General features: G+C 47.7%; 1 protein-coding gene across 1 annotated transcript in view; it reads right to left on the bottom strand.

Moving 5' to 3' along the window:
* Nucleotides 1-27237, bottom strand: part of FAT2 (FAT atypical cadherin 2) — a 55136-nt gene that overhangs the window by 9555 nt on the left and 18344 nt on the right. Inside the window, exons 4-20 of the mRNA XM_054287996.1 lie at nucleotides 23669-23730; nucleotides 22463-22774; nucleotides 21634-21844; nucleotides 19216-19355; nucleotides 17535-17810; nucleotides 16891-17101; nucleotides 11871-15923; nucleotides 9353-9549; nucleotides 8577-8730; nucleotides 7671-7904; nucleotides 6490-6879; nucleotides 5488-5702; nucleotides 4749-4886; nucleotides 3771-3914; nucleotides 3326-3523; nucleotides 1399-2206; nucleotides 512-657 (exon numbers count right to left, since the gene is read on the bottom strand). Of these exons, the coding sequence (XP_054143971.1) occupies nucleotides 512-657; nucleotides 1399-2206; nucleotides 3326-3523; nucleotides 3771-3914; nucleotides 4749-4886; nucleotides 5488-5702; nucleotides 6490-6879; nucleotides 7671-7904; nucleotides 8577-8730; nucleotides 9353-9549; nucleotides 11871-15923; nucleotides 16891-17101; nucleotides 17535-17810; nucleotides 19216-19355; nucleotides 21634-21844; nucleotides 22463-22774; nucleotides 23669-23730 (7889 nt within the window). The remainder of the gene's footprint in view (nucleotides 1-511; nucleotides 658-1398; nucleotides 2207-3325; nucleotides 3524-3770; nucleotides 3915-4748; nucleotides 4887-5487; nucleotides 5703-6489; nucleotides 6880-7670; nucleotides 7905-8576; nucleotides 8731-9352; nucleotides 9550-11870; nucleotides 15924-16890; nucleotides 17102-17534; nucleotides 17811-19215; nucleotides 19356-21633; nucleotides 21845-22462; nucleotides 22775-23668; nucleotides 23731-27237) is intronic.

The following is a 27237-nucleotide window of genomic DNA, read 5'->3' as shown; positions in this document are numbered from 1 at the left end:
TAGTGAAACCATCTGAAGAAAATGGTTGAAAAGAGAGGTGTGTGTGTGTGTGAAAAATAAAATTTTGGATTCCTGGTCTGTCTTTTCTGTCCACTAATGTAAAGGACCTTAAATTTGAGGTATGGGAGAAAGTTTGCCCTTTGCTAAAGTAGAAACAAACTGGTTTGTGGACAACTCCACCTGATAAATTCTTTGCCCTGAGAGGTGAGATGCAAGAGAGGAATGAAGAAACAAGAAAGAAGGTGATGTAAACCTGCTATGGGTGTCTGATGACTTCACCAGAAGTCACACCAGAGACCAACACATGCAGTTGCATGTATAGAGGACGATTTCCCGTTGTGGTTGCAGCAATTGCCAAACTCTGCTTGGCTCTCATTTGGTCTTCCCAAGTCTTGTCTTTCACGGATTACTAAGGGTACATATTTTGCATATTCTTTCTGTGATTCCCTTCCCCGAGAGAATGAGGTTTTTGCGGCTGAGGAGAGCAGTCCCCCTGCAGTGCCATACCCACCTCCAGCGTGGCGTGGTCGCTCCCGTTGGCGTGGAACACGACTGCGTGGTGCTGGTGGGTCTTGAGGCGAAAGTGCATGTGCCAGGAGCCAGCCTGGGAGTGCTGGTACCAGATGTAGCTGTGGCCCCCAAACCTCACAGCTGTTCCTGAAAGGAGAGTGAAAGAAAGGTCTCATCTCTGTGGCACTTTGAGGCTATGCACTGTATTAAGCCTTGCCTCTTTTGCTAGCCTGATGCCACAGCTGTCCAGGAGCTGTCCCATCCACAGCAACCCATGGATCCCTGCACTGCATCTCCCACAGCCCCACCAGGAACTCCCAGTATTTCTTCTATGCACTCAACTGTGAAGCAACCCTGAAATATTAGTCTGGCTATTTCTGTCCTTCAAGGCGCCCTCAGCACCTTGAATTTCTCCATCCTTGTCTCCATCCTAAAATAAGGTTTTAATACTATTCTGTGGTATCCCCTTACATTTCTTCCCTAGTGTCACTGATCCCTGCTCCCTCCAATTATTTCTTGAAGTATCCTGGAGCCAGTATAACAAATATACTTATTTGGCTTTCCTCAAATTTATCAGTTACTCTGTGCTTTGCCAGGCCCAGGATCAACACATGAGATCACAGATAAAAAATTCTGATCACTGACCTTAATTTCCTGCTAACTATGAGTGACTTTTCCTACTCAGAGAGAGAGATGTTGCTGTTATTAAATGCTACAGGAGATCAATTTTTAAAATGAGACTATATGAAACTTTCAGACTTTAAAGTCTTTGAAGTTGTGGGCAGAACTGTTGGTCACTGGGCAACATAATTCCATGGAAAATCCAGGTGCTCTATATTGTACTGAAGGAAAACACAACATGCCCAGGTTTATAGAAGGATTGCTCACCATTGCACGAGCAGATCTGCTCCAGGCTGTGCCGTGGGGTGAGGACACTGAGCCGGGCCGTGCTGTACGTGGACATCATGCCTGGGTCCAGCTGGATGGTCTCCCTGCAGACACGGTGGGCACAGTCCGACCCGTGACAGGGCACATGGATTGCTTTCTTCATCCGGAGCCCCACGAGCTGGTCCATCTCCCCAGCTGACCCAGTGAGCTTGCTGGCCAGCACCCGCGGCTCGTACAAGGAGCCGTGCGGCTCTCCGACAGCCAGGAGCAGATCCACTCCATCCGAGGCAGCCGCAGGCTGCAGGCTGGCCATGTGGATGTTCTGGCGCCGGGTGACGAGGATGTTGCCCAGAAATCTCTGCAGGTTGCGCCAGTGGTCCCCCACAAACTCCTCGGGGGAGAGGTGTCGGAAGTGCAGCACCACGGCCTTGTCCAAGGCCTCCTGCGTGAAGCACCACACGTGGACGCTGACGCTCGTGGTGGCTGTGAACGTTCCATCACTCACGGTCACGTTCAGAAGGTAGTGCCCGTGGGGGAGCTTGTCCCCAGCAATGATCTTCCCATCTGCAGCCCCGACTGAGAAGAGCCCCTCCTTGGGCACCTGTGCCACCAGAGTGTACACCAGCGTGTCGTGGGGGTCCCGGTCCGTGGCGTGGATCTTGCCCAGAACGCCGCCTCGGAAGGCCTCCTCGTTGGTGGTGATGAATATTTCCAGGGGAAGGGCTGAGGGGGCATATTGGCTCTGCTCAGTCACTTGGATATTTATAAATGCAGATGAGGAGAGGGGAGGGATGCCACTGTCGGAGACCTGGCAAGGAAAAGAGGAGGCTCTGTTACAGCCACACACTGACTGACTGTCACCTCACCTGACTGAGCTCTTGCAAAGGAGAGCGCCTTTCAGGGAGCAGTGAGGGGAAGCTCTCAGGCAGCAGGCAGGGAGTGAAGAAGGAATGGGAAAACTTGGCAGCAGTGTTGGAGCTCTGCCTGGAGAAAGCCCTAGGGAAAGGGCAGCTTCCCTGCCTTAGGGAATGATGGAGAAGACTGATGAGGCCTTGGAGACTGACTGAGGCCCTCTGCTAGTGATGGGGTCACACTCACTTCCCTGTGCATTCAGCAGGGCTGAGGCACCTCTGAGTGGCTCTGAATATTCCTGAGGGTTAATAATTTTTTGTGATGTTGCCAATCTTTGTGGTTCCACACGTAACTGAGTGTACAGAGATGTAAAGCAGTTACGCGCATCAACACATTCGCTCACGTTCCAGGCTCTTTAAGTCCCTGTCCCACCTCTGACAATATCTGTCTAGCATTGAGTCAAGGAACCTCAAACAGAAAAATGCGAATAATCAGATTATGGGATAAATTTCTCCCTAATGCTAAGCAGTTAGAGGTTGAGGTTTGTAATATAATAGTACCCAGCTTTTGCAACAATTGCCATTACTGAAAAGTATGTACTTTACATGTTATTATCCTTTTGTTTGTAATGGACTATCCCTACTGATAACGCTGAAAAATAATGAATTCATTCTGCAACAATAGAAATCCTTTTTGAAGAGGAACTGAAACCACTTCTTAAATGACAAGGATAATTAGAGAAAGCTTGTAGGACCAGATCCAGGTCTCACTTTAAATTGGAATTCACTAGAATGATTATGGGGAAAGCATCTGTCTAAGGAAACTGCTGACAGAGTATTGTTCATGATCATATTATCTGATTTTATCAACACAGAAGCTGGCCCCCTGCTTCTTGTGGGCAGACTGTGTGGAGAAATGAGCTCTGCAGCTGGCTCCAAGCTGCAAAATTTGTGCCTGGATTGGATTTCTTCAAAGCCAGAGATGTTTTCATTTAGCTGGGCCATGCTAATCGCATTTTATTGCTACTTAAGCTCACTGGGGAATTCAGACACCAGGACAGTAACACAGGCTCTACCTGGACTTGCAATAGGTACTGTTCTTTCACTCTCCTGTTCAGGACAGACGATGTCACCAGCAGACCATTTTGGGTGACTTCAAAGGCCTTTCCATCATTGCCCTGGGTGATCTGGAACGAGTAGGGTGGTCCATTTTCTGGAGAGTCTCTGTCGCTCATAATCAGCTCCAGGACACTTGTCCCCACGGGAGCATTCTCCTGAAATGGGGAACATAACTATTGGAGGAAGGAGAGCAAAGAGAAATGGCCCAGGGGAGCCCACAGTGCCCCAGGAGCTGCTGGATCAGGAACAGGAAAACAAATCCCACCCTGCCCTAGAACACACAGAGTACAAAGCGGCTGTGTGATTCATCACTGTCTCCCCACTTTACTCCAACAGCAGCCTAGGAATGAGTTCCTGAGTGCAATGAGAGGGACTGGGAGAACAAACTGTCTCCTGGCTTACCTGCACCACCACACTGTAGTTGAGCTGGAAGAAGCGAGGAGGGTTGTCATTGACATCAGACACATGGATGTGCACAGGGACATCACTGAACTGAGCAGGGTGGCCATTGTCCGTGGCTCGAACTGTCAGTGAGTAACTGGGGATCTGGAGGATTTGTAGTGCAGGATTACTTGGAGAAATGGCAGAATGGTGGCTTTTTCACATCCCAGTTTTATTCTGCTGCAGTTTGTTGAAATGCCTGAGGTCATGCGCCGTGGCCACAACAGCCTTGCCTTTGGCTAAGGCTCTCCATCCATAAATCTCACTCAAAGCTCATTGCTAAACTAAATCAGCCTCACAACAGTTGGAGAAAAGAGAAACTTGGCAAAGATGGATGGAACTAAGCTGGGCAAACACCTGTCAATAGTGGTTTAAGAATCATACAATCACACAATAAGCTGAGCTGGAAGGGACCAATGAGGATCTTCTCCTGTTCCTGTGCAGGACATCCCAAGAATTCCATCATGTGCCTCAGAGTATTATCCAAAGGCTTCGCAACTCTGGCAGGCTGAGACAAGCTGCTGCTGTTTTATGAACGAGAAATTGTCCAGGTCACCTTTCTCCTCTCCACACCTGTTTTCTCTAATGCAGAGAAGCAGAACCCAAACATGTTGGTTTCCACAAGCAACATTCTCAATATTGAGACCAAAACTCAGAGCTGTGGAAGGTGTCCCTGCCTACAGAAGGGGTTGGAACTAGATGATCCTCAAAGTCCCTTCCAATCCAGACCATTCTATCATTCTATACTGCCTTTCCTAAAGCCCAGCCCTCCTACTGCAGTATCTGTGAGTCTAGAAAACAATTTATTGCCTTATCTTCTACCTACAATATTGTGAGTAAATAATTCAGTAAACAGGAGGTAGCTGAGTAGGCTGTTCTCCCTCAGTCTTTTGGGGCACATCTGTTTCAGTCTTCCCATTCTCATTTTCATGAACTCACCTCCTCCCTGTCCAGATGCTTGGCAATGCTGATCTGCCCATTTTTGGGTTGAATGGCAAAATGTCCCAGTGGGTTCCCTTCCACAATGGAATATGTGATCTGATTGTTCATGGACCCATCCAAGTCATCCGCTGACACCTGTTTGGAGGAAAAACAACAAAACACTAGGATCCTTGGGCCAAAAAGGACATGACATGGAGAAATGGGACCAGTTTGTCATTTTAGGGTATTGGTTTGACCTTGCCTAAGTGAGGAGGGGGAAAGGAGGGTAGTTCAGATAAGTGTCATCCAATTGTTTTTTCAAAACAACATAGTTTCCTCAGCTTTCTCCTCGTCCTTTTCCTGACTTTATCACCCCTGTGATGGTTATAAGCTGGACAGGGAACTCCACATCACCTTGGACTCTGCTATTCTGCCCAGGGAGCCTCTGCCTTCCCCAGGTCACAAGGGCATTGTCCTTTTTCAGGCATTTTTGTTTTCTTGGGATGTTCTCAAAGTTCCTACACCCTTAATTTTCACTTAAAGGTGTCTCATAAAGCAAAGTGTTCTCCATGTCTGTGGAGTTACAGGAATTCTGCCAATCATCCTTTTTTAAAGTCATACTTTAATCTTAGATGCTGAACACCACGAGCCCACTGGGGTCATTGTGTCCAAGGAAAAGAAAAGTGCACAAGAGGAGTGAATATTGCATAGCACAAATAAGGAGGAGGTAAAGACAGCTGGCATGGTTCAGTCATACCGTGAGGATGATCTCTCCAATGGCAGCATCCTCCCGAATGTCAGTGGAGTAGGGATCCTGGATGAACTCTGGTGCATGGTCATTAATGTCAGTGATGTTGATCACCACCATGGTCACATCACTGAGAGAGGCTGAGCCCTTCCTCGTGCCCTCAATGGACAGGTAATACTCGTGACTCGCTTCAAAGTCCAGGCTCCCGTTGATGTATAAGGCACCTACGTTGAGAGATGGGGAAGAAAGGACAGAAAATATTTCAAATGAATGGCACGTGAAATTTCTTGGAATACTGCAGATATGCCAAGGCAACTGCCAAACTGCCAGCTGAAACAGTAGTTGACCTAACTTTAACCCCCTTGATGTGGAAGAATTAGCAAGAGCCTTGTGACCAGAGAGGCTGAGGAGCCACTGATGAGGATGTTACAGCGAGGGCAGAAGGTCACTGCTGACGCAGCCAAGGGCTGGTTTCAGGGAGTTAGCACTGGCCTTCTGATAACAGCTCTTATCACATTGCTGTGCAAACAGAATAGGGCTTTATTTGGCTGGTAATCATGGGCTCAACACCTGCCCATGGTTAGGGCGCTATTATCTATGTTCATTGAGTGCTACTGAATAAAGCTGCCTGTTACCCTGGGCAGCAGGTTCCTCGTGGGTTCTTGATGGAAAGACTTTTTAAATGAAAACACTTTCTCCTGAATTTTGAAGTGGGAAAATTTCCTCATCCTGTTCTCCATGTATCCCTGATTCACATGGGCCTGTCTCAGGTCTCAGACACATAGAAGGAATCTTTCCATTAATTTCAGTACGATTTGGATCTCTCCTTAAGTGACTTGGATGGCAAAATTTGAAGCGGAAAAGAAGACTGTATTCCCTACCCCTGTGCTAGCTAAAGACAGAGGTAAGCAGAAGTGGGAGCCAAATGGGGAAGAACCAGAGAAGATGCACACAAAGACATCCTTTGATGATGGATCATCCTGGACCTGCTAGGGCACAAGATCATTTTACCTGTGTTGGAGTTGAGCTGAAATTTCCCGTGGTCATTGCCGTTCACAATTTCATACTTGATCTCTGTGTTTTCTGCGTTGTCCCTCGTCAGGACTGACAAGTTGAGGACCTCGGTGCCAACAGCCACATCTTCTTTCACCATGGCCACGTACTCAGGGGCCAGGAAAACAGGCAGGTACTCGTTGAGATCCACAACAGAGACAGTGACAGTGCCCAGGGAAGAGAGGGGCTGCGGGCTGCCCCGGTCGGTGGCACAGACTGTCAGCTCAAAGGCCGAGTGCTGGGAGTCCTTCAGGGGCTTTTCCAGACGGATCACCCCCGTGGTTTCCTCAATTGAAAAGTGTCCATTGGCGGAGTCAGACAGAGAATAGACCACCTCAGCGTTGAGACCTGGAAGGGAAACAGACAGGCTGCAGTAATTCATGGGCAGGGATGCTGCTGGGTTTATTAATTTATAATGCATTAGGACTATATGAACAGAATGATCTTCAATTCCCAGGGAAAATGGAGGCTGTATGAACATCATACCAACATTGAGTGTGCCCCTGCCCATCTGCAGGTCCAGTCATCTAGCCAGCTCTCACCATTATCCACCAGTGTCAGCTGTCTGCATTTACTAGTGTTCCTCATTTTTAACTACCTTGTTTTCTAAGGTAATTTCTCTTCATATCTGCTTCCAAAGAAGAGAAATATGATCTTTCTGTTCTAAATTCAGCCTCTGCTGGAGAAGTTTACTGAAAGTTCCTTTCTTAGGAGCCTTACCTATACTTCTGAGAATCTTTGTGTTTTCAGGAGGACCTCTCCATCCATATTACCTACCCCACCCATATCTAAAGCTCCTTTTTCTTCTTTATTACACTCATTCTCAGTCCCCACCTTTGAACAAGTTTCTGTCCAGTTTGGATCCCTGCGTCAGTTTGTGCTGTGTATCACAGCCACAGTCACTGAGCCATTCTCAAGGAAGGTCTGCATGTTTCTACAGATACTGTGCTCCCAACAGGGTCACAAAAATGCTGATGCCAGCCCAGTAGTCAAGAATATGTCAGCGATGAGATCCAGGCACATCTTTGCCAAGATTCAATCATCTAAGCCCATTGCTGTAGCACTTCCCTGGGTTTCAAAGGCTTCTATTCAGAATGAAAGATGAACTCTACCAACACATAAATCCCATTCTGACTCACCTTCATCAAGGTCCCTGGCAGCAACCACAGCGATGGGTGTCTTGGTTGTGGTGTTATCAAAGACAGCCACGGCGCAGTGGCTGGGGAAGAACCTGGGTGCGTTGTCATTGGTGTCCTCAATGATCAGTGTCACATCAGCCTGGCACGAACGGCCCCCGCCGTCAGTGGCTTTGGCTACGAGGTGGTACACGGGCTTCTGCTCACGGTCCAGGGGTGCAGATGTGGTCAGCTCCCCTGTGGGAAAGAACAGGAGGTGGTCGTGTCTCCAGCAATCGCAGCTGCAGCCTACAGGACCTCAGAGAGGTTCAGCTGTTTTCCTGGATGAACCGTGGGAGACAATAATTGAGCTAATAGTGGTGATGTGTCCACGCCACATTGCCCAGGGCTATCCTCGGATCATTGCCAGCCAGGGCTCTGGCAAGGCTTTGCATGGGCAGCCCTGCAAGTTCAGCTGAACTTCATCCAAGGGATGCCATCATGGGATAAAACTGTTCAGAAATAAATTGTACTTCTAAACTCCACTGCACAGAGCTTTCTGCAATGTAATGAACCCAAGTGATCTCTAGAACAATCATCAAGTCTGTTTGGGTAAATACACTGACCAAGACACAATAAGAGGTGTTTTGGGATTTAGAACTTGTGTCTTTGGCTCAAGCCAAATACTTGCTGCTCTTTCCTCCTTGAGACCTGGCTGCTAGCAATGGTGTCTGCTCTTCATTTTAACAAAACAGACAGAGCAAACAGGATGATGTAGAATTCCCTCTCCTCCATGCTGTGGCCATTCCTTCCTAGCTGGAATAAACATCTCCTTGTGTTGGCTGAGAGAAGGTCAGTGTAGAGCCATGTTGGGAGCTTGCATTTCTCAGGGGAGGGTGATGAAGAGGATGAAAGCAGCCCTGCTCTCACCTGTGTGTGGGCCCAGCCGGAACTCCTCAGCGCCGGGGCCGTGCAGGCTGTAGGTGATCTGGGCATTGCTGCCCACGTCAGGGTCACTTGCTGATATCTTCAAAATTAAAAGACCTGGCCCAGCATCCTCAGAGACTCTCCCAGTGTAGAGTGTCTGGCCAGGACAGAAGAAATCATTTGAGCTCTCTCCAAAATACCTCCACCCGATATGGAAGGAGAACAGACCCACAGAAGCTTCACAGAGGATAAACTCTGTGTTTTATAGGGGAACACAATGTGCCTCCCATTCTTGGCTGCTGGGGTGTGGACTGGGACAAGTGAGCTCATTTCACACAAGCCTTTGAATCTCCTTTGGGAAGTAACCACCTCTGTTCGTTCTCACCACGGGTGACGTCCACACCAGCGATCAGCTCTCTACAGCAGCAAACCTCCTGATGGGAATCTCCCAGCTTAGCAGGATATAAAACTCATTAATTTACATGCCCCTTCCCAGGAGGCTTCCTGGCATTGTTTATCTCCAAAAATTACTCTTCATAATGCTTAGGCTCTCACTTGCTGCTGGCAAACATGCTTGGAGGCTAGATTTAATATTCTTGCTTGACATGCTGCTTAATTAAAATTGTTAAGCATAATCAAAGCAACAGGATCGTGTGAGAAGAATTATGACAAGCCAAATCCTTCAACATGCTCTGCCTGTTCTTTCTTCTTTTCTATTGTTTTCTTTCCCTCCCAGGATCTCCCTTTATGCCCCTGATGTCCCAGAACAGATGTCTTACCTGGCCACACTCAGGGCTGTTGTCATTGATATCCAGTACAAAAATTTCCACTTCCGTGGTAGCCTGAAATTTCCCATCAGAGGCCATAACCTTTAGGAGATATTTCTCTGTATCTTCTCTGTCCAGAGGCTTCTTGGAAGAAATTGTCCACTCGCCCTCAATTTGATCAACTGTGAACTGTCCCATCACATCTCCTTCTAGAAGGGGGCAGGAAGCAAGTAAAAAAAGGCATTTACTTAGTGCTGAAAATCAGAAGGGATAAGGAAACAGAATATGGGTGCGTCCACTGATGGCTCCTTGGGAGACCTGAAGGACCTCGATGCTCCTAGAGGTCTTTTCCAACCCAAATGATTCCATGACTGACTCACACTGGTGGTGCAGAGAGGGCACTGGTGGCACATCCAGCAGGTGAGGAGCTTTTGGTCAACCTCACTGCACAGCTGGGAAATACCCTGCACAATTTAGTTATTCCCTGTCTGCACATTACAGTGACAGAAGGAAACAACTGATTGCAGAAAAGTCAGTAATGTTCTGCAGATGTGCATATTCATTGCCTCAAAACCACATTGTCTCACCTTCCCAGAGCCTGTCAGTCTTTTTTGTGAATGTTCCTAAAAGGATTTGAGAGCTGTAAACACCCTGCAGACATGGTTTGGATCTTACTGTTATGGTACCATGTACAGTTGTACTTCCTCTAACCTGTATAAGTATTTAACATATAGCTTTGTTTTCTGGGGCTACTTTTTGTTTCTGTAAGAGCCAAATTATGAGAGACAGGTAAATCCAGACTAGGCAGGCTCTCTGGTACACCAGATCCCTGCTGCTCCTACTGTTGTTACACAAGCTGGATTTTAAACGGGCTGGATGCTGCCACGGGAGAATCCCTCTCTCCTGGGAAGGAGCTGGTGCTCTCTGCTGACCCAGGAGGAAGCACAACAGGCAGTGAAGAGAGCTGGCTGTGGAATCTGTTCATCCTGGACTCTGAAGGGTCTCACACAGTGGGATAAATTAAATTCACTCCCTTTCTGCTTTCATTTGTGCTGCAGTGATGAGGTTGTGCAGGTGAAATGGCACCTGTAGTAGCTCTTCTTCTGATGCTGGGAAACACCAGGCCATGCCCAGATTTAGTTTCTGTGTGTTTGAAGTCAGTGTGGACAGGGGGAAGCTGGACTCCGTGTTCACCTAATCCTCTCTTTTGCTGCATTTCCATGTTTATTTGTAAAGTTTGATCTGTGTTTGTACATGCAGAGCAGAGAGCACAAGGTGTTCACCCCTAACATAAGTGTGCATCCTCTCAGGTTTAAAGTACTTGAAAGTCACTACTACCTTTAAGAGGGCAGAAACATGAATACATAATGGATTAAATCTTTCCTCTCAAAGGCTTGCAAATACCTAGGCATGCCATAAACCAAATGAAAGCACCAGCATTCCTCCCCTGTTTCAGATGGTTACAATAATAGATAACAGGCTGCAGCATGATCTGGCCTAATGTTTTGACCCTGAAGGGTCCTCCTTTGAGCCTGAACAAACATTTTAATTTGAAGGATCTGCCCCAGGTCTTAGAAAGACCCTTTAGGGTCAAAAAATACCATAAAAGCAAGCTTCTACTTGTGCAAATGCAGAACAAACATTCCAGTGTAACTTTTTTGTTATTTTACAGCAGTGGTTAATTTCAGTTGGCATATGTGATGTTTCAGGGATGCAAGAGTAATTTTTAGTATTTCTTGTTAGCCAAAACCTTTTCTAAGATTGACGTGATAGTCTTAAATATTCCCCAGTGCAGAGTGACTATCTGCAGCCTTGTTATTAAGCCAACCTCCAAGTGGTTTTGTAGGAAACAACACTTAATACCAAAAAGTTATACATAGTTATTAAAAAACACAAATAGGCTACAGGTATATATGTGATGCATAAACTGACTGCAGTGCTGGCAGGAGAAAAGACTGGGTCAAATAACTTAAATACAGATCACAATATCTGTGTGAGAAAAATCTTCCTCCCTGCTGTACTGCCTCTCCTGTCCTTCCAACAGGCATTACAATTACACTGTCTTAAATATTCCTCTGCTAAGAAAGTGTAAATAAATATTTCTACAGCACAGTGTAATTGCTTACATATATTTTATTTATTTATTTATTTATTTCTAGAGAAATAGGACGATTCAGTGGTGAGACAGTTATTTTAATGATCATTTGTATTTTAATGATCAACCCACTGCAGTTACATATAATTACTTATATGTATATTATTTATTTATTCTCAGAGAAATAGGACAATTCAGTGGTGAGATAGTTATTTTAATGGTCAACTCACTGCAGTTACTAAAGGGTTTTGTATTCCCGAGATTCATTTGAGTCCAGTTCACGACAGAGCTCAGCCTCCATCTCCTGCATCTGACAGAACTGTCAGTGTAACACTATTTCTGTACTAACAACCTGTAAGACAAGGTCTCAAACCCTCACTTTGAGATGACACTCTCCCCTTGCCCACTGGAGATTTGAAGTCAGGAACTACTCACCGGTGATGTAGCAGGTGACGCGGCGGTTCTGCTCGGAGATGTCGGCGTCGATGGTGCTCAGGGTGACAACGACCTGCCCCGGCTCCGCGTTCTCAATGACAGACCCCCTGTAGAACTCTGAGGTGAACTGCGGGGCGTTGTCGTTTTCATCAGACACCGTGACCTCCACCAGGGTTTGGGAAGAGAGCTGCACCTTCCTGCCGTGGTCAGTGGCCACCACGTAGAAGCGATAGATCTCCTGCTCCTCGCAGTCCAGCTCCTTCAGGGTGGTGATCCACCCGCTCTCGCCGTCGATGGTGAACAGCCCACGGAGGTTGCCAGACTCTGCTTCCAGACTGTAGGTCACCTGCCCGTCACTTCCCATGTCCTGGTCGTTAGCTGTCACTTGGATGACTGTGGTTCCTGAAGGCATGTTCTCCATGACAAATGCTCTGTAGGGATCTGCCTCAAAAACAGGCCTGTTGTCATTCACGTCCTGCACTTGGATATTCACAGAGACCAGAGAGACCAGCTCAGTCTCCAGATGTGAGCAGTGAGCCATGACATCCACCTGGTACCATTTGGTGGTCTCATGATCCATAGGTTTTTTGATTCTCAAAGCCCCTGTCTGTTCATCCAGTGTGAACACCTCGTCCTTGTTACTTTCTGTAGTGGTTCCCTTCACCAGGCTGTATATAATGGGATCCTCTGCAAAAGCTTTGACTGACCCTATTTCTGACCCCTCTGGAAGATCCTCAGATGCAGAGAATGTATAAAGGGGCTCAGAAAACCTTGGCAATGTCACCTCCCTGGGGACAATCTGGAGATTCACTGGAACAAGGGAGTTCCAGTGAGGGGGTCTGCCATCTTCAGCTTTCACCTTGAAGTTAAAGGCTCTGTTTTCTAAACCAATAAGACTCTCCTTGACCTTAACAACCCCAGTGGCAGCATTGATCTCCACAAGGTCTTCTGCCACATCTTCCACAGAGTCAACAGAGTAAATGACATCTGCATTTGCACCTTCATCAGCATCATAAGCCAGCACCTGGATGACAGGGGAGCCTTTGCTGACATTGGACTGGATGGACAGGGTGTATTCAGAGGCTTTGAACAGAGGTGGGTTGTCATTCTCATCTGTAAGGATTATTTTGACAGTGCAGAAGGCCACCTTCCCACCCCCATCCTTGGCCATGACTTTAATGGCAATGACCCTCTCTGTGGAATTTTCCCTGTCCAGTTTTTGCAGTGTGGCAATACAGCCCTTATTGTCTATGGAGAACTTCTCATGGGCGAGTTTATTTATGATGGTGTAGTCTATGGTGCCATATGGGCCACCATCTGGGTCAATAGCCAGCAGCTCAATCACTTTGGTTCCTATCTCAGCATTTTCTGCCAGCTCTGCCTCGTACACATTCTGCTGGAAAGAGGGGCTGTATTTGTTGGCATTTGTGGTGTTGATATACACAGGCACAGTGCTCTTGAAAACTCCATCTGAAGCAGAAACTCTGAGATTGTAAGATGGCTCCAAGTCCTTTTTGCAGCGGTTGAACATGGATATTATCCCAGAAGTGCTGTTGATGGCAAAGTGCCTGTTGTCATTACCCGAGAGGATCACGTACTCCAGCCGGGTGGTGTCTCCACTGTCGGGGTCCAGGGCCTGGACTTTGATCACAATGTGCCCACACGTAGCCATTTCACTGACCTTGGCTTCATACTGAAGCTGGCTGAACTCAGGGGGATTGTCATTGATGTCTGTCACATCTACAATTACCAGGGCATCGCTACTGAGTGGAGGCACCCCGTGATCCACAGCTCTGACTTTCATGCGGAACTGCTGATTTGTTTCATAATCAAGTGCTTGAGCTGTTGTTATTTGCCCTGTGCTGGCATCAATACTAAAGAACTTGGCAGCATCTGAACCATCATCCATGATCTGATAGGAGACCACTTTGTTTCTGCCCGAATCCTTGTCAGAGGCAAAGAGCTGGACAACAGGGGTCTGTGGCGGCAAACTCTCCGAGACAGACGCTGTGTAAACGATCTGAGAAAATATGGGAGGGTTATCATTAATGTCCTCCACCTCCACCTCTACTCTGGCTTCTGAGAAGGATCCAAGTGCTGTGTCTGTGGCTCTGACAGTGAATGTGTGTTTTGTCTCTAGCTCATAGTCCAGCTGCCCTGTGACAGTGAGGACACCAGTTTTGAAGTCAGTGTTGAAGAGTTTCAAGGAATCCTCTTCCACAATGTTGTAGATGAGGCGCAAGCCTTCGGGGCTGCGGGCCTGGATGTGGAGGATAGATGTGTATGGGGGAACATTTTCTGGCACCTTCACTCGGTAGTACAAACTCTGGAACAGAGGGTTGGATCTGTTCCTCACACTGATCACAACCTCCTCTTCAGCATGCAGGGGAGGCTCTCCTTTGTCCTTAGCAATGACCCGGAGGTTGTATTTATTTAACGCTTGATAATCAAGAGGCCTCTTAAGGGAGATGTCTCCAAGGTAAGGGTCTATCCAAAAGTATTTGTATTCCTCTGCAAATGAGTAGGTAACAGCTCCATTATCCCCTATATCTTTGTCTGTTGCTGACACCTGAAAAAGGACATCCCCTGGCTCTGTGCCATCCTGCACCGAGGCGTAGTATGGCACATTCTCAAATTGTGGCGGGTTGTCATTGACATCCTCTACATAAACTCTGACTGTGGCTTGGGACACTCTTGGTGGCTTCCTGTTGTCCTTCACTTCCACAGCTACCTCGTGCATGTCTTGCATTTCGCGGTCAAATTTCACACCTTTGGTCTGAAGAACTCCAGAGGCCTGGATCATTTTAAACTTTTCCCTTTCATTCAAAAGTGAGTAGAAAAGAGGTTCATTTAGCTGATATCCTTTGACCCCAAGAATGGTTAGAGTCTTCTCATCTGTAGAGTTCTCCATCACAGTTGCTGTATATACATCTTGCTCAAATTTCAAGCTGGTACCTTGTGCCCGAGTTAAATTTAGCTTAACCAGAGCAGTGCTCTTATACAAGCCATCACCAGCTCTGACTGTGAGCTCTTGGTAGCCTCTCAGGCCAGTTGTGTTATGAATGGAGATGAGACCTGTTAGTGGATGGATATGGAATGCATTGTCAAGGTTCCCTTCCACGATGCTGTAGGTCACCTCCGAGTCTGCATCTTTCGCCTGCACTGACAAAAGCTCCATCCCTGGGTGGGCAGGTAGCAAGACAGAAATGTCATAGGTGTCTTTGAGAAAGACTGGAGGCGAATCATTGACATCTTTAACGTGGATTGTGACCTTGGCAGGCTTGGATGCAAACAAGCTGGGACTTCCACCGTCATGCACATGTACACTGAAGTGGAAAACTGGGGTGAGCTCATAGTCTATATCAGCACGACTGGTCAGTGTCCCTGTGCTGGGATCCACGGTGAAATATTTCAGTGCCTCTGGTTCCAAAATCTCATAAGTCAGCAAAGCATTGGAGTCTTGATCAGCATCTGTTGCATAGGTGACAAGGGGAGCGTTGCTTTCATCCAGAACCATGCTTTGGGATGGGGCATTCTCCATGATCCAGCCAACGAAGGAAGGCTTAACGAAGACAGGCACATTGTCATTCTCATCTATGACATAGATGAGCACCACTGCGTCCATAAATGCTCCAGCCATGTTGGTACCACGGACCTTCAACTGGTAAAAAGACACCTGCTCAAAATCTAAGTTCTTCTGAGTGGAAATAAGGCCTGACTGATAGTTCATGGAGAACACTCCATCTCCATTTCCATCTTTTATTTCATAGCTGACTGGTGACAAGCTTGCGGCTGAAACCTGGATCAGAGGAGAGCCAATCGCAGTGGATTCACTGATCTCTGTGATGTATTCAGCCTCTAGAAATTTTGGAGGGGTTCGATCCGAGGGTCTAATGTGGACATGTACTGTGGCAGAATCTTTAAGCTGAGGAAACCCCTGATCTTCTGCCTTTACAATGAGAGTAAATCGCTCCTGCCTGGATGGGTCCAGTTTCTGGGCAACTGTAACAATTCCAGAATATGGGTCGATGCTAAAGAAGCCTTCCCCATTACCTGCAAGAAGAGAAATTACAGAGTGAAGAATGCAGACACCTTACTGGTCTTTGTTTTCTACAACTCTTTTTCATAGATTCTCCTGACTGCAGACCTGATTAACATCTGTTTCTTCTACTGAGAGAAATTAATTAATTTCTGAATAATTTTAATTGTAAGAACAACAAACCCATTGAGATCTGCGAGCTAACATTTGAATCAATCAAAATGTAAATTGGAGATAAACACCCTTCTAATTTAAACATATTTAGTGGTGGCAGAGCATGTGCTTGAAGCTTTTGCCTCATGTGCAGAACATGGTAGCACAGACAGTACTAGTTCCTTCAAGCCCTGTCATGCTTGTAATTACCAATACTTCAGGAGCAATTAAATTCCTCGGTCCTTGATCTAAATTGCAGTGAGAAAGATGTAGCAAAGGATGGCTTGTCTCCTGCAAAGAGTTTATAGGCTAAATAGGCCGTGTGGCACAGACATAAATACTTCAGTTTTAACCTTTATAGTGAATGATAAAATATTTGCCCATTGAGCATAAATGACTCAAAACCACCACCAGTCAATGCTGAGAGGGTTCTCACCATTCCTTGAGGATGTATTTCTTGGTAGAAATAGTGGAATGGTGATGACTCCTGTGGGAATTGGGAGTACTTTTGCCTAACAACTGAATAGTTCCCATGGAAAAAGAGGAGCAGATTTTAGGCTGTTCTAACTCGTCCAGTCACTATTTTTCTTTGACTAGTGACTCAACATTAAGCTGTCTTCTTAAGAAAAGATGCTAATAATCCATAATATGGACATTACCTACTCACTCTGGATTTTTTCTGGGTAGGAAGAAAATCACATTTTAGAACTGTGCAGCCATTTGATGTTCTTTGCAACAGCCAGAGAAAGCTGGTCAAGTGGCCACCAGTTAGAGCATGGTAATGCAGGCACGATCACAACCTAAACCATCTTGTTGCATGGCTCTCACCTGCCTGAAGGGAGTAGTGGATTTCAGCATTAGCTCCCTGGTCCTGATCAAGGGCTCTGACTTGTACGACCTCTGTGCCCACCACGGCAGAGTCCAGCACTTCTGCTTCGTAATGGATGCTGCTGAACTGGGGAGGGTGAAGGTTGCAGCTGTCCACGTGCACAATGACTCGGACAAAGTTCCGCTTGATGGGGACCTCCTGGTCTCGTACCTGAATGGCAGAGAGAGAGCAGGAACAGTCACACCCAGGGACGACCCAGTCTTTCCTGCACTATCTTCCAAGTAACTCATCAGCACTCTTACAGAGATGGGTGTTTTGCAATGGTACCAACCCCTTGGCTGGGAATGAGCCTGGAAGTTTCAGCACCAAAGCTCAGCCTTGAATCTGAAAGCAAACATTAACTATTACACACTCTGTTTTCTTTTGTAAGAATCCAGTGGCCCTCCAAAGAAGGTGGTTAGAGGAATGCAGGGTGTTAACTACATTTAGCCATATAGTAAAGGTTAACACCCTGCTTTCCTCTTCCCTATTGTTCCAGACAAATCCTCCCTCAAAGACTACAACCATTTTTAATTTCTCCAGTGACCCATATATCCTGGCCAAACTGGTGGACTCAGCTTGGTTGGGCTTGGTTAGGACTCACCATCACTGTGAGGGTGTGCTGAGGCATGGGCTGGGAACTGAAGCCTTCTGCCGTTGTGAGGGCTCCATTGCCTGGATCCAGCTGGAAAAGTCTTGTGCTTTTGGGGTCCACACTGCCATGGATGGTGTAGATGAGCCCCTTTCCTTTGTCCTTGTCTGTTGCACTGACTCGAAGGATCTCTCTCCCTGAGGGGGTATCTTCAGGAATCCTCACCTCGTAGTGGCTCTGAAGAAACTGGGGACGGTGCTGGTTGATGTCAATCACGTGGATAAATGCCTGTGAGAGAGACAGCACAGTGAGTGCAGCAACTGGACAAGCAGCCATGTAAAATTTCAGCTACCAATCCTTCTTGGGTGTTGACACACTCTGAGTGCCATAACCATCACAGTTTTCCAACTCTTGGAGCTTTGCCATCCGTGATGACCGAGAGCCCCTTTGTCCTTCATCCCAAGGAAAACCTGCTGTGCTTTCCCCTTTTGTGTTTTTCAGTTTGCTTCCTCTCCTTGTTCAAAATCTCTCCAGTCTCTGGCAAGGCATTCAGAGTGAACGTGCCTGCACTTGGCACATGGGGAAGCAGTCAGAGCCTGCCATGGAAAGCAGCAGCAGCTCAGCCGTGGTGCCAGCTTTGCTGCTAGCTGGTGCCTACACAGCAACCCCCACTATTTACTCAACAGAAAGCTGACAGAAGGGGATGTTTGGTTAAAGAAGGGAGGGTCTGGCCTATCTCAAGAGCAGCAACTGTGTGGAGAAGCAAAATTTCTGTTCTACCCTTTTTAGCCAAGTTTTCCTCTCTGCATTGAACAGCACATGCTGGGAATCCTGAATCCTGCTGGGGAAGTCACTGCTTTCTCCTGTGTGGTCTCCTACCCTGGCTGTCCTGACCCTCCTACTGATGTGCCTCCTGCATCTTAGGAAGCCTCAACCAAGTGTAATAATTTGCTTCCTTCAGCAAACCTGAGCATGCCATGGGGGTTTTACACGAGCAGGTTTCTTGACATCTGCTAGCGGCCTTGAGTGCCAAAATAAACGTGGGGATGAGATGCAAGGTGGCATGGAATGCACAGTAGGCAAGGTGGGGCTTTGTTTGTTTATTTGGAACAATACTTGAAGATAGTTGAGACATGTGGCCATCCCTTAGCATCACGTTTCACAGGAATGGTGGAGTTCCTCACTCATCATCCCCCACAGAGAATTTCCCATGATAAGCATTACTGACAGGTGACTCACATCCTAGGTCTTCCTCTGCATTGAAGGCTGGATTTTTGGCTGCTTCTTATGCATGGAGAAAATGACTAGTGAAAGATCATGCCTTGAACACCCCTCCTCAGGGTAGTAAAGATGGGCAAAATCTCATCATTTTAGCCAGGGCTCAGGGACATGCCTGAGAGTGAAGTGCCTCCTTTTGGAGCTTGGCTGGTGTGGATGTGTCCCTGTGTGCGGCCTGGGATCAACAGCTCCCAGACCAGCTGCGTTTCCAACAACATAAAAACAATCATAGCTTGGTCTAAGATCTGTGTACTGCAGGATCCTCCATTACACTGCCACTGTGTAATGGAGGATCACAGTGTGAGGACATTTCTGTGCCTGGCACCTGATCCAGAGCTCAGCAGACCCAGAGGAAAGATTCCCTTTGGCATATGCTCCCTCTCAACAGGGTCTCCACTAAAGAAAAAAACATTACCTGGGTTTTGATCGTACTGGACCCATCAGTGACTTCTACTGTGAGGTTATAGCTTGACTTCTTCCTTGCATCCAGAGGTCTTGCAATGACCATGCTGCCTGTGCTCTTTTCAATGTCAAAATCCATGTCATCATCACCACCTGGGACACGGGGGAGAAGGGAAACAGGAGGGCAGTTACAGTCAGTCAGACTGGGGACAGTGCCACAGGTAAGGTTCATTCCAAATCTGGAAACTCAAAACACCATGTGATAGATAGATAGATACATAGATAGATAGATGGATGGATGGATGGATGGATGCACACAGGAGATGGGGAGAACAAAGCAAAGCTGGACAAAGGGACAGTCACAGATGGTGACAAAGGAGTGTGAAAAGGAAGATGAGGGGAATGAGGGAAAATGAGGAGGAGGAGAGAAGGGGAAAGGATGCACTTATGCATGTGATGTCCTGGCTAGCCTGGCAACAGGCCCATTTGAGCATTGATTTATTTGCACAAGGTTTCCAGCCATGTACCATCACTAGCTTAGCATGGACCAGGGACCTGCTGGGCAGAACAGGGCTCTTGCTGGCTTCTGATTCAAGGTCATACTGTTAGCATATCAGCAATGGTCCCCATCATCGTGGCTGGGAGCCTGTGAGCTCCCTGAATTCTCAACACTCCAACAGTTGGGGAGGCAGACGGTGCTTCCAGGGTGAGCAGAGCCTGTTGCCTCCAACCCAGATGGCTGCGAATGGCCAGAAACAGCAGGCCTGAGCAGCTCAGCAGCAGAAGGCTGTCCCTCACACTACCGCTGCTCAGCCCTGGCATGGCAGCTCCTTTCTCATGCCTCACTTGCTGGGGCCTGTTGGGCCCCTCTTGCACATTAAACCCTGCAAAGCTGCTCTGAGATATGGAGAAGCTGAAACAGTTTCCTGTAATTTATCTCAGGTCTCAGCTTCTTCCTTCCTGGCTACTGGATGCTCTGGGTTCTGCTTTATTCTATTACCAGCTGGTAAAATCTTTGCTGGTTGTAGAATTACAAATCTTCCCTTGCTGGAGGAATGCAGTGCTCACCAGCCATCCAGACCACTGCTCTCCTATTGGGAAGGAGACAGAAAGAAGCATAGACAGAGGGAAGAGAGACCCATGGATGTCTTTCCCCGAGAAAAAATAGAAGAGCTCCCTGTGCACAGTGTCCAATGGAAAGAAGAAACCCAGAAAAGGAAAGAGATGAGGAGTGATGTTGCTTTGTCAGAGGTTTTTGCAGACTCCATCAATCCCAGTGACAAAATGATTGTGGTCTGGGGAAGCTTTGAATGAGATGCTGAAGGCTCCTGGATCTCTGCATCACCCCCTTGGTTCCCAGCTACCATGATGCTTTCCTTCCCTTGCAGGGAAAATAAAATCCTGTCCTTTTCCACCAGGACAGAAACCAAGAGAGCATTCAGCATCACTTGGAGCTCTATGAACTGGGAAAGATGAGGTCAAGCTACGCTCCAGCAGTCAGCAGGGAAATGACATGACAACATTCAGAGGAATACACCATTAATTCTGTAGACCCAAGAAGACACTACTAATGCCAGATAAACCTTGCACTGATATTGTCTTGCTCCTTGTAGAGTTGTACCTCTTATTGGTTAATTGTATTTATACACCATTATCCTTGCCCTAACACAGTAAGGGGAAAAACTATTCACTTGCCCAATTAAGGCTTTGTCTGACAAGGACAGGCCCTGCAGGCAGTACCAGGGAAAGGCTGTGCAAGGTTGATTGGGGCACCACTTCAAAACATCAGATTACATGAGCACAATTGGCCCTTGTTGGTAGGACCAGTTCTGCACACAATGCCTGGAGAGTCCCCTCGGGGGACAGCCCACATCCCCTCTGAATCCTGTGTCTTGAAGAAGGAGGCCCTAGAGTTCCACATTCCATGTCTAAATCACCCCTGGGATGTGGTGAGGAAGAAGGGAGAGCCCCACAAGTTAGGGCAGACCAAGTCTTTGAGGAATGCTTCCTTCTCCATTCCCTGCTCAAGACTCAACAGGGAGAGAGATATGGGGGGTATCTGTAACACTCAGCCACACACCTGGATCCTCGCAGGCAGTTTTAACAAAACCAAGAGTGTCACTTGACTCCAGGAGGAGCTGGCACTGGCATGCCCTGCCTTTCGTGCGACATCGGAGAACACCTCAAACACAGGCAACTTCCAGACTGCCATTAAAAAACCGTGTTGGGTAATTGCACTTGGCACCTGAGGCCTTGGATGGGCAGCTTTGTCTAATGGCTGTTTAAACCTCCTGGTGCCTGTGAGAAAGCTTTCCCTGTAGCTCACCTACACCTAAAGCAAACAATTCCATTAGCTCAGGCATGCGAGCGCTGAAAGCCAAGGGAGCAAGAGCAAACGCTCATGGACACTGCTCTGATTTCTGTGCCTCACCTGTGATATTAAACCACACTTGGCTGGGGCCCATCTCGATGCTGATCACTCCTACCATGTGGTTCACAGGATCTGTTTCCATCACGGCGAAGTTGAAGTGGGGCTCATCAAAAGCCAGAGGCTCTGAGGAAGGGCCAGGCCGGGCGACCCAGCTGATGTGGAGCCTCACGTGGGAGGAGAGCGGGGGGCTGCCACCATCTGTGGCCTTGACCTGCAGAGGAAGGCATGTGCACCCAGGGAGAAAGCTGAGTTAGCTCATGGGAGCTCCAGGGAAAGTTTCAGCTCCCAATGTACCCAAAATCCCATGAAACAAATCCTGAGGCAGTGGCTCATGCTCTGGCTGCTTCCAAGACAGAGCCATGCAACCCAAATTCCTCTTTACTGTCAAGTAAATCTGCCAAGCTCTATCCATAGCAGCCTGGATCACAAGCCTTGTTTGCAAGGACCCACAGATTGTGGGGAGGCTTTGAACCCACATCCAAGCTCCATGGCCTGATCAGAATGCCATATCGAGGCATGATGGAACCCAAAGACTGCTCAGGTTTGGGTCCACACCCGTATGGGATCATGGATCACTGTATTCTTCTCTGAAGGCAGGTTGGAGAGTTAATTTTAAATTTATTGTCCATTTTTAATAGCTTCCTACTGTCTGCACTTCCTACCATTCCCTCCCACTTTCTCTCCCTTAACACATTTGCCTTATTCAAGCTCTCCTCCTCTCCACTGCTGCATTCTCTCCATCTCTTTCATCTTTTCTCTTTCTGAACCCCTTTCTCTCTTTCCCGCTCTGCCTGTCTCTCCCCATCAGCTCTTTGTCCTTCCCTCTCACCGTGAGTATGTTGTATTCAGAGGCAGGAAAAGCTTTCCTGGAGAAAACTGTGCCGGTTGTGGGGTTGATGGTGAAGATGCCCTCCTCCTCCTCCTCGATGGTGTAGGTGACCTGGCTGTTCTGGCCCTGGTCGCGGTCGGAGGCGATCAGCCTGTACACGGGCAGTGGGGTCTCTGAGGCCTCTCTCTCGGGGAGCTGCACCATGAACAGCTTGTGGGGGAAACTGGGAGGGCTGTCGTTGGCATCCAGCACCTGGATCACGACTCTGCTGGTGGACTTCAGGGCTGGCTCTCCGTTGTCAGAGACAGCCACCTGTCAGCAAGCAAAGAGAGAGGGTGACACGGCTCTTAGGTGACCACCCAGCCTCCAGCCTGGTGGGCAAGGACTCAGCAAGCAAAGGGAGTGGGTGACAGGGCTCTTAGGTGACCTAGAGTGTGACCAGTCAGCCTCCAGCCTGGTGGACAAGGATTCAGCATGGGGGGTTTTGGGGGGAAAATGCCTCAGCATTTTCCGAGGCACTGCTCCTCTCTGCAGGGCAAAGCCTGGAGGCTGCAGCGGGCACTGTGCAGGGCCTGCCCATGGTGAGTTTGCAGGGTTCCTGTCTCCAGCTGCTCTGGGCAGTGGGTCAGGCTGGTCTTTAGAGATCACACACAGATTAGAGATCTGAAAACATCTGTACTGCCACGGCTTGGCCAGGCACCAGCCATCCTCACCCTGCCCTGCCTGTGCACGCTCCCAGCATGTTGCTGTGCAGACAGAAATGACAGACCCTGATAGGCTCAAAAACCTCCAGATCCCTCTGATGGGAATACTCATAGCTGTGAGCAGCTGGGGATGGGGGCTGGTGAGCAAAGCTACACAGCAATATCTGATACAATGAGATAATCGAGGGTGGATTTCTCTGGCTTGTTCTTTCCCCCATGATGTATAAACCATCCTGCTAGAGGACAGTTCCAGTCCCCTTCCTGCATTCCCACAGCTTCCAGAACAGAACTTTTGCTCCAGTCCTCAGCAAGAAAATAATAAACCCTGCAGTACTGCTGCAGCTGTCTCTGGGGTTAACACACACCATTTAATTAAGTTTCCCAGCAGTTGGGAGCTGATGGGATGAGATTCTTTCTCTGTGCTCCAACTTGCAAGGAAAACCCTTTGAGGACTTAATACACTTGTAGGTAAATAAAGCTAATTACAATCATCATTACCCACCTCTAGGATATGTTCAGCCTTGTATTCTCGATCCAGCTGCCGTGAAGTCGTGGAAATCAGACCTGCCAAGAAAGAAACCCTTTGAGCTCCAAGACTCAGCATGCAAGAAAAGCCGGGGATGATCAGATCCCTGAATGCCCAAGATGAGCCTGCCCACCTGTCCCGTTTCAGGCTCCCTTTGTGATCAGAGGAGAAAGGCAGATACCCCCAGAGGGTAACCCATCCCCTCCCAGCCTGAATCCCTCTGTGGAGGTGTGGCTGCTGCTCTCTGATCACAGAGACCACGGAGGAGGGGGAACACCTACCAGATGCCTGCATCAGTTGAGGGCTGGCAAGGCATTAGGTGAGAAAAGTTGCAGGACCATGAAAACAAAACTTTTCTTATGCCTCTAAGTAAGAAACATTCTGCATGAGCAAGCACAAGTCTGGCCTCTTAACAAGTGTCTTAACAAGTCTCTACTCCTGTTTTTCCTCTGCTGAACCTTGCTCTCTGTAATTTACAGTGTTTTGACAAAAGTTTGTCTCCTGTCTTGGGAAATACCCTCTACACAACTGCTAGAACAAATGTATTCAGGCTAAAAACAAGGTACACAGTCAAAAATAATGTTGGTATATTATTTAAGCCTTGCTGAGACACAAGGTGAGTCCTCAAACAATTGCAAGATTTGAGGGATTTCTGAAAAATACACAGTAGTTTAGCCACAGGGAATAGGCTGGATGCAGGAGGGAAGAACTTTGAGTTGAAACAAAATAGAGTTGAAACAAAAACATCATAATTGCCCCTTTTTGGCCCATCAATGACTAAGCTGAGTAGATGAGAGAGTGGAAAGGATGGAGTTGAGGCTTCTCTTTCCATGTCTGGTTTCATAACAGTCCTTGCTGAGTGCCTTGACTCTTCACTTTTGAGGAAAAGCAGCTCCAGATCATTTTACAACTGCTTTACCAACAATGGAAATTGTATATGTAATATTGTATTGTACTGTATATATAATACTTGACCTCCTGAAAGTCATCAAGGCTGAGACAGGTGAGTGTTTTTGTCCACTCCCAGTTATCACGGTCTCTCTCTTCCCTGTGAAGGGAAGTTCTGCTTCTTCACACCAGCAAAAGGCAGGGCGAATTTCCCTGAGCACAGCAAGCACTGACACAGGTTCACCCCACCCTGGGAAATGCTTCCCATGGGATGCCATGTCTGTGTGAGCACGTGGCCTGAAAGACTTGTACATCCCAGCTGCATGAACCCATCTCTACTCTCATTTCTGGTGCAAAACCAGACAGCTTTAATTAACAGTGTTGTCTTCAGGTGTACCATATTTTTTGTGTGTGTCTGTCTGAGCACGACAGCAGGAGAAAATTTCAGATGGCTGCAGGAAACAGCTGAAGGAGGGAGCAAGGAGCAGCTGCTTGGAACACGACTTGTGTTCACCGTTTCCACTTGTTCTCTGGGATTATTCACATTTGGCACCAGCCATGGTGATAAACATTTATTTGATGCCTTTGCAATCATAAATCAACACTCCTTAATGCATTATGACAAGATGGCTTGAAAAATTCTGTTTGCTTGTCTGTCATAGTGGGGTTTTTTCTCTCCCTAATCATCCTTTTAACATCTCAGCAGGTGAAGAGGACTCAGCAGAGAGCCCGCTGGCTGAGGAGCTTTTAAAACTTTCCCAGGTTAGTGAGAGCCTGTATGGCCCCATTAGCAGCAAAACTCATGGAAATGTCTTCTAATGGGGGCCTGGAGAAGGAATTGCAGCAGCAGCTCACTGAGATCTCTGATGTTCCTGTCCTCACTACCAACAGGTTGGCTATTGAGCCCAGAACTGCAGCTACTCCAGGGAATGCCTCATAATTTCGGCCCAAAAAGCCCACAGGACACACAGATATTGAAAACAGATATCCATGTGCACACTGGGGATGTTTCTGGTTTATCAGATTCCAAAATCCAGTTGCAGCAGACTAACACCTAGTTTGTACTGGATTACTGCACACCAGCTGATGGAAGAGAACTTAACCACTCTAGAGTAACTATCTGGATTTGCTTGGCCACAGCCTGAAATTCTTCCATGACTCAATGAAAAACATGAAAGAAAGCAGGATCATAGCTCAGCTTTCTAGTGCTGGAGAAGGACTGTAGTGAAGGCAGACGAACTGGAATTTAATGACACTTGAATGTCTGTATCACTGAAGATGTTCATTCTCCTGGGGAGTAAGAGGTGACTCTGTTCTCTATCACATAACCTGTGCTGTATCCCAGCTGGGAGTCTCACCAGATGGAATTCTTTTGCTTTATCTTCACATCTGCTGAGCCACAAGGCGAAGGGTTTGCTTCTCCTCCTGACTCCAGGCAAACTCTGTCCCTTACTCCTGGTTCCCCGCTCTGGAGCCAGTCACCATTCCGCCCTGGGATCTGAAAGGCCTTGTGGTTAATTAATTAGGGTTAATCACCCTAATTCCCGTTTGGAGCCGCGGTGCTGAGATGCCCAAACTGACAGCAGTGTTCACACGGGCACGGAGCACCTGGAGCTGGGGAGATGGACCCTGCACACGGCTCCTGAGAGAGGCAGCTGGGATTAATGCACATTTTCACTTGGTGCTGCTTGGTTATACACCCTGTGAGGCCAGAGGGCTAAAATGCAAGTGGAAGCTGTTATTAAAGGGAGCTGCCATCAGCTTTTGTGGCCTGGGGACACAGTTCCTTGGTTCTTTCTGCTGTCCCCTGCAAGGCCTGGGAAGTGCATGCTTAGTTTTAATGAATGTTTTGTGTGTGCATGTGCATGTGTGTGAATTATCAGTGCCCTGCCCTGCTGGAAAACCCCATCCAGCCTGTCCCATGGGACCTGTGATGGAGTTGAGTGGGTGTCCTGTATTTATGCTCTTGCATGAGGCCCTGATGGTTTCTGCTGAATCCTACAGAGACTGAACAACACTGTCAAAGGTCTTAATTGCAGCTGGCCAATTAGCCAAGCTCTGCATCCAGGTGAGGGCCCAGGAACAATGCTTTCTGCTGCCTGCATGCAGGCAGGCATGGACTGCGCTCCAGCAGCCTGTCCACACACAGCAGTGAGGAAGGATTGTCTGCCTCTCTCCTGCTTGCTGCCTGCAAAGGGCAGAGAGGAAGGCTGGTCATGTTGGAACAAGAGCACCAGAATTACCAGGGCACTGTTGTCAGGGAACAAAAAATAATAATAACTTCTGCTGGCAAGAACAGGGCTGGGGTGGAGGTTGCTGGCCCCCTGCCCTTGCTGCAGGGGGGAAAATCTAAGATAGTTAAAATAGCCAGAATCAGGTTTGCAGGCACTGAGGCTTTCACAAGAGCTTGAGAAGGGAAGAGGTTGTCCTCCTAAAACCCTCTTTCTCTTGTCTTACTCCTGTTTCCATTTAACCTTTTTATTCTTCTCTTCCTACCACCCCACCTCTTGTTCTGACCCCACTGTGCACTGCTCCATGCTCAGCTGTGTGTTATGTTAATTCTGGGGAGCAGCCATGCAACCATCCCTTGGGCCTAAAGAGCAGGATGTCCTTCCCTGTAGAGAAATCTTTCCTTGCAGGGAATGACAGACACCCTG

The sequence above is a fragment of the Melozone crissalis genome, unplaced genomic scaffold (genome assembly GCF_028551555.1).
Source record: "Melozone crissalis strain CALT ecotype California unplaced genomic scaffold, PUWL_Pcris_2 ptg000061l_1, whole genome shotgun sequence".
NCBI lineage: Eukaryota > Metazoa > Chordata > Aves > Passeriformes > Passerellidae > Melozone > Melozone crissalis.
Note: the sequence above shows the minus strand (reverse complement) of the source record. Positions and strands in the feature narration are given on the sequence as shown.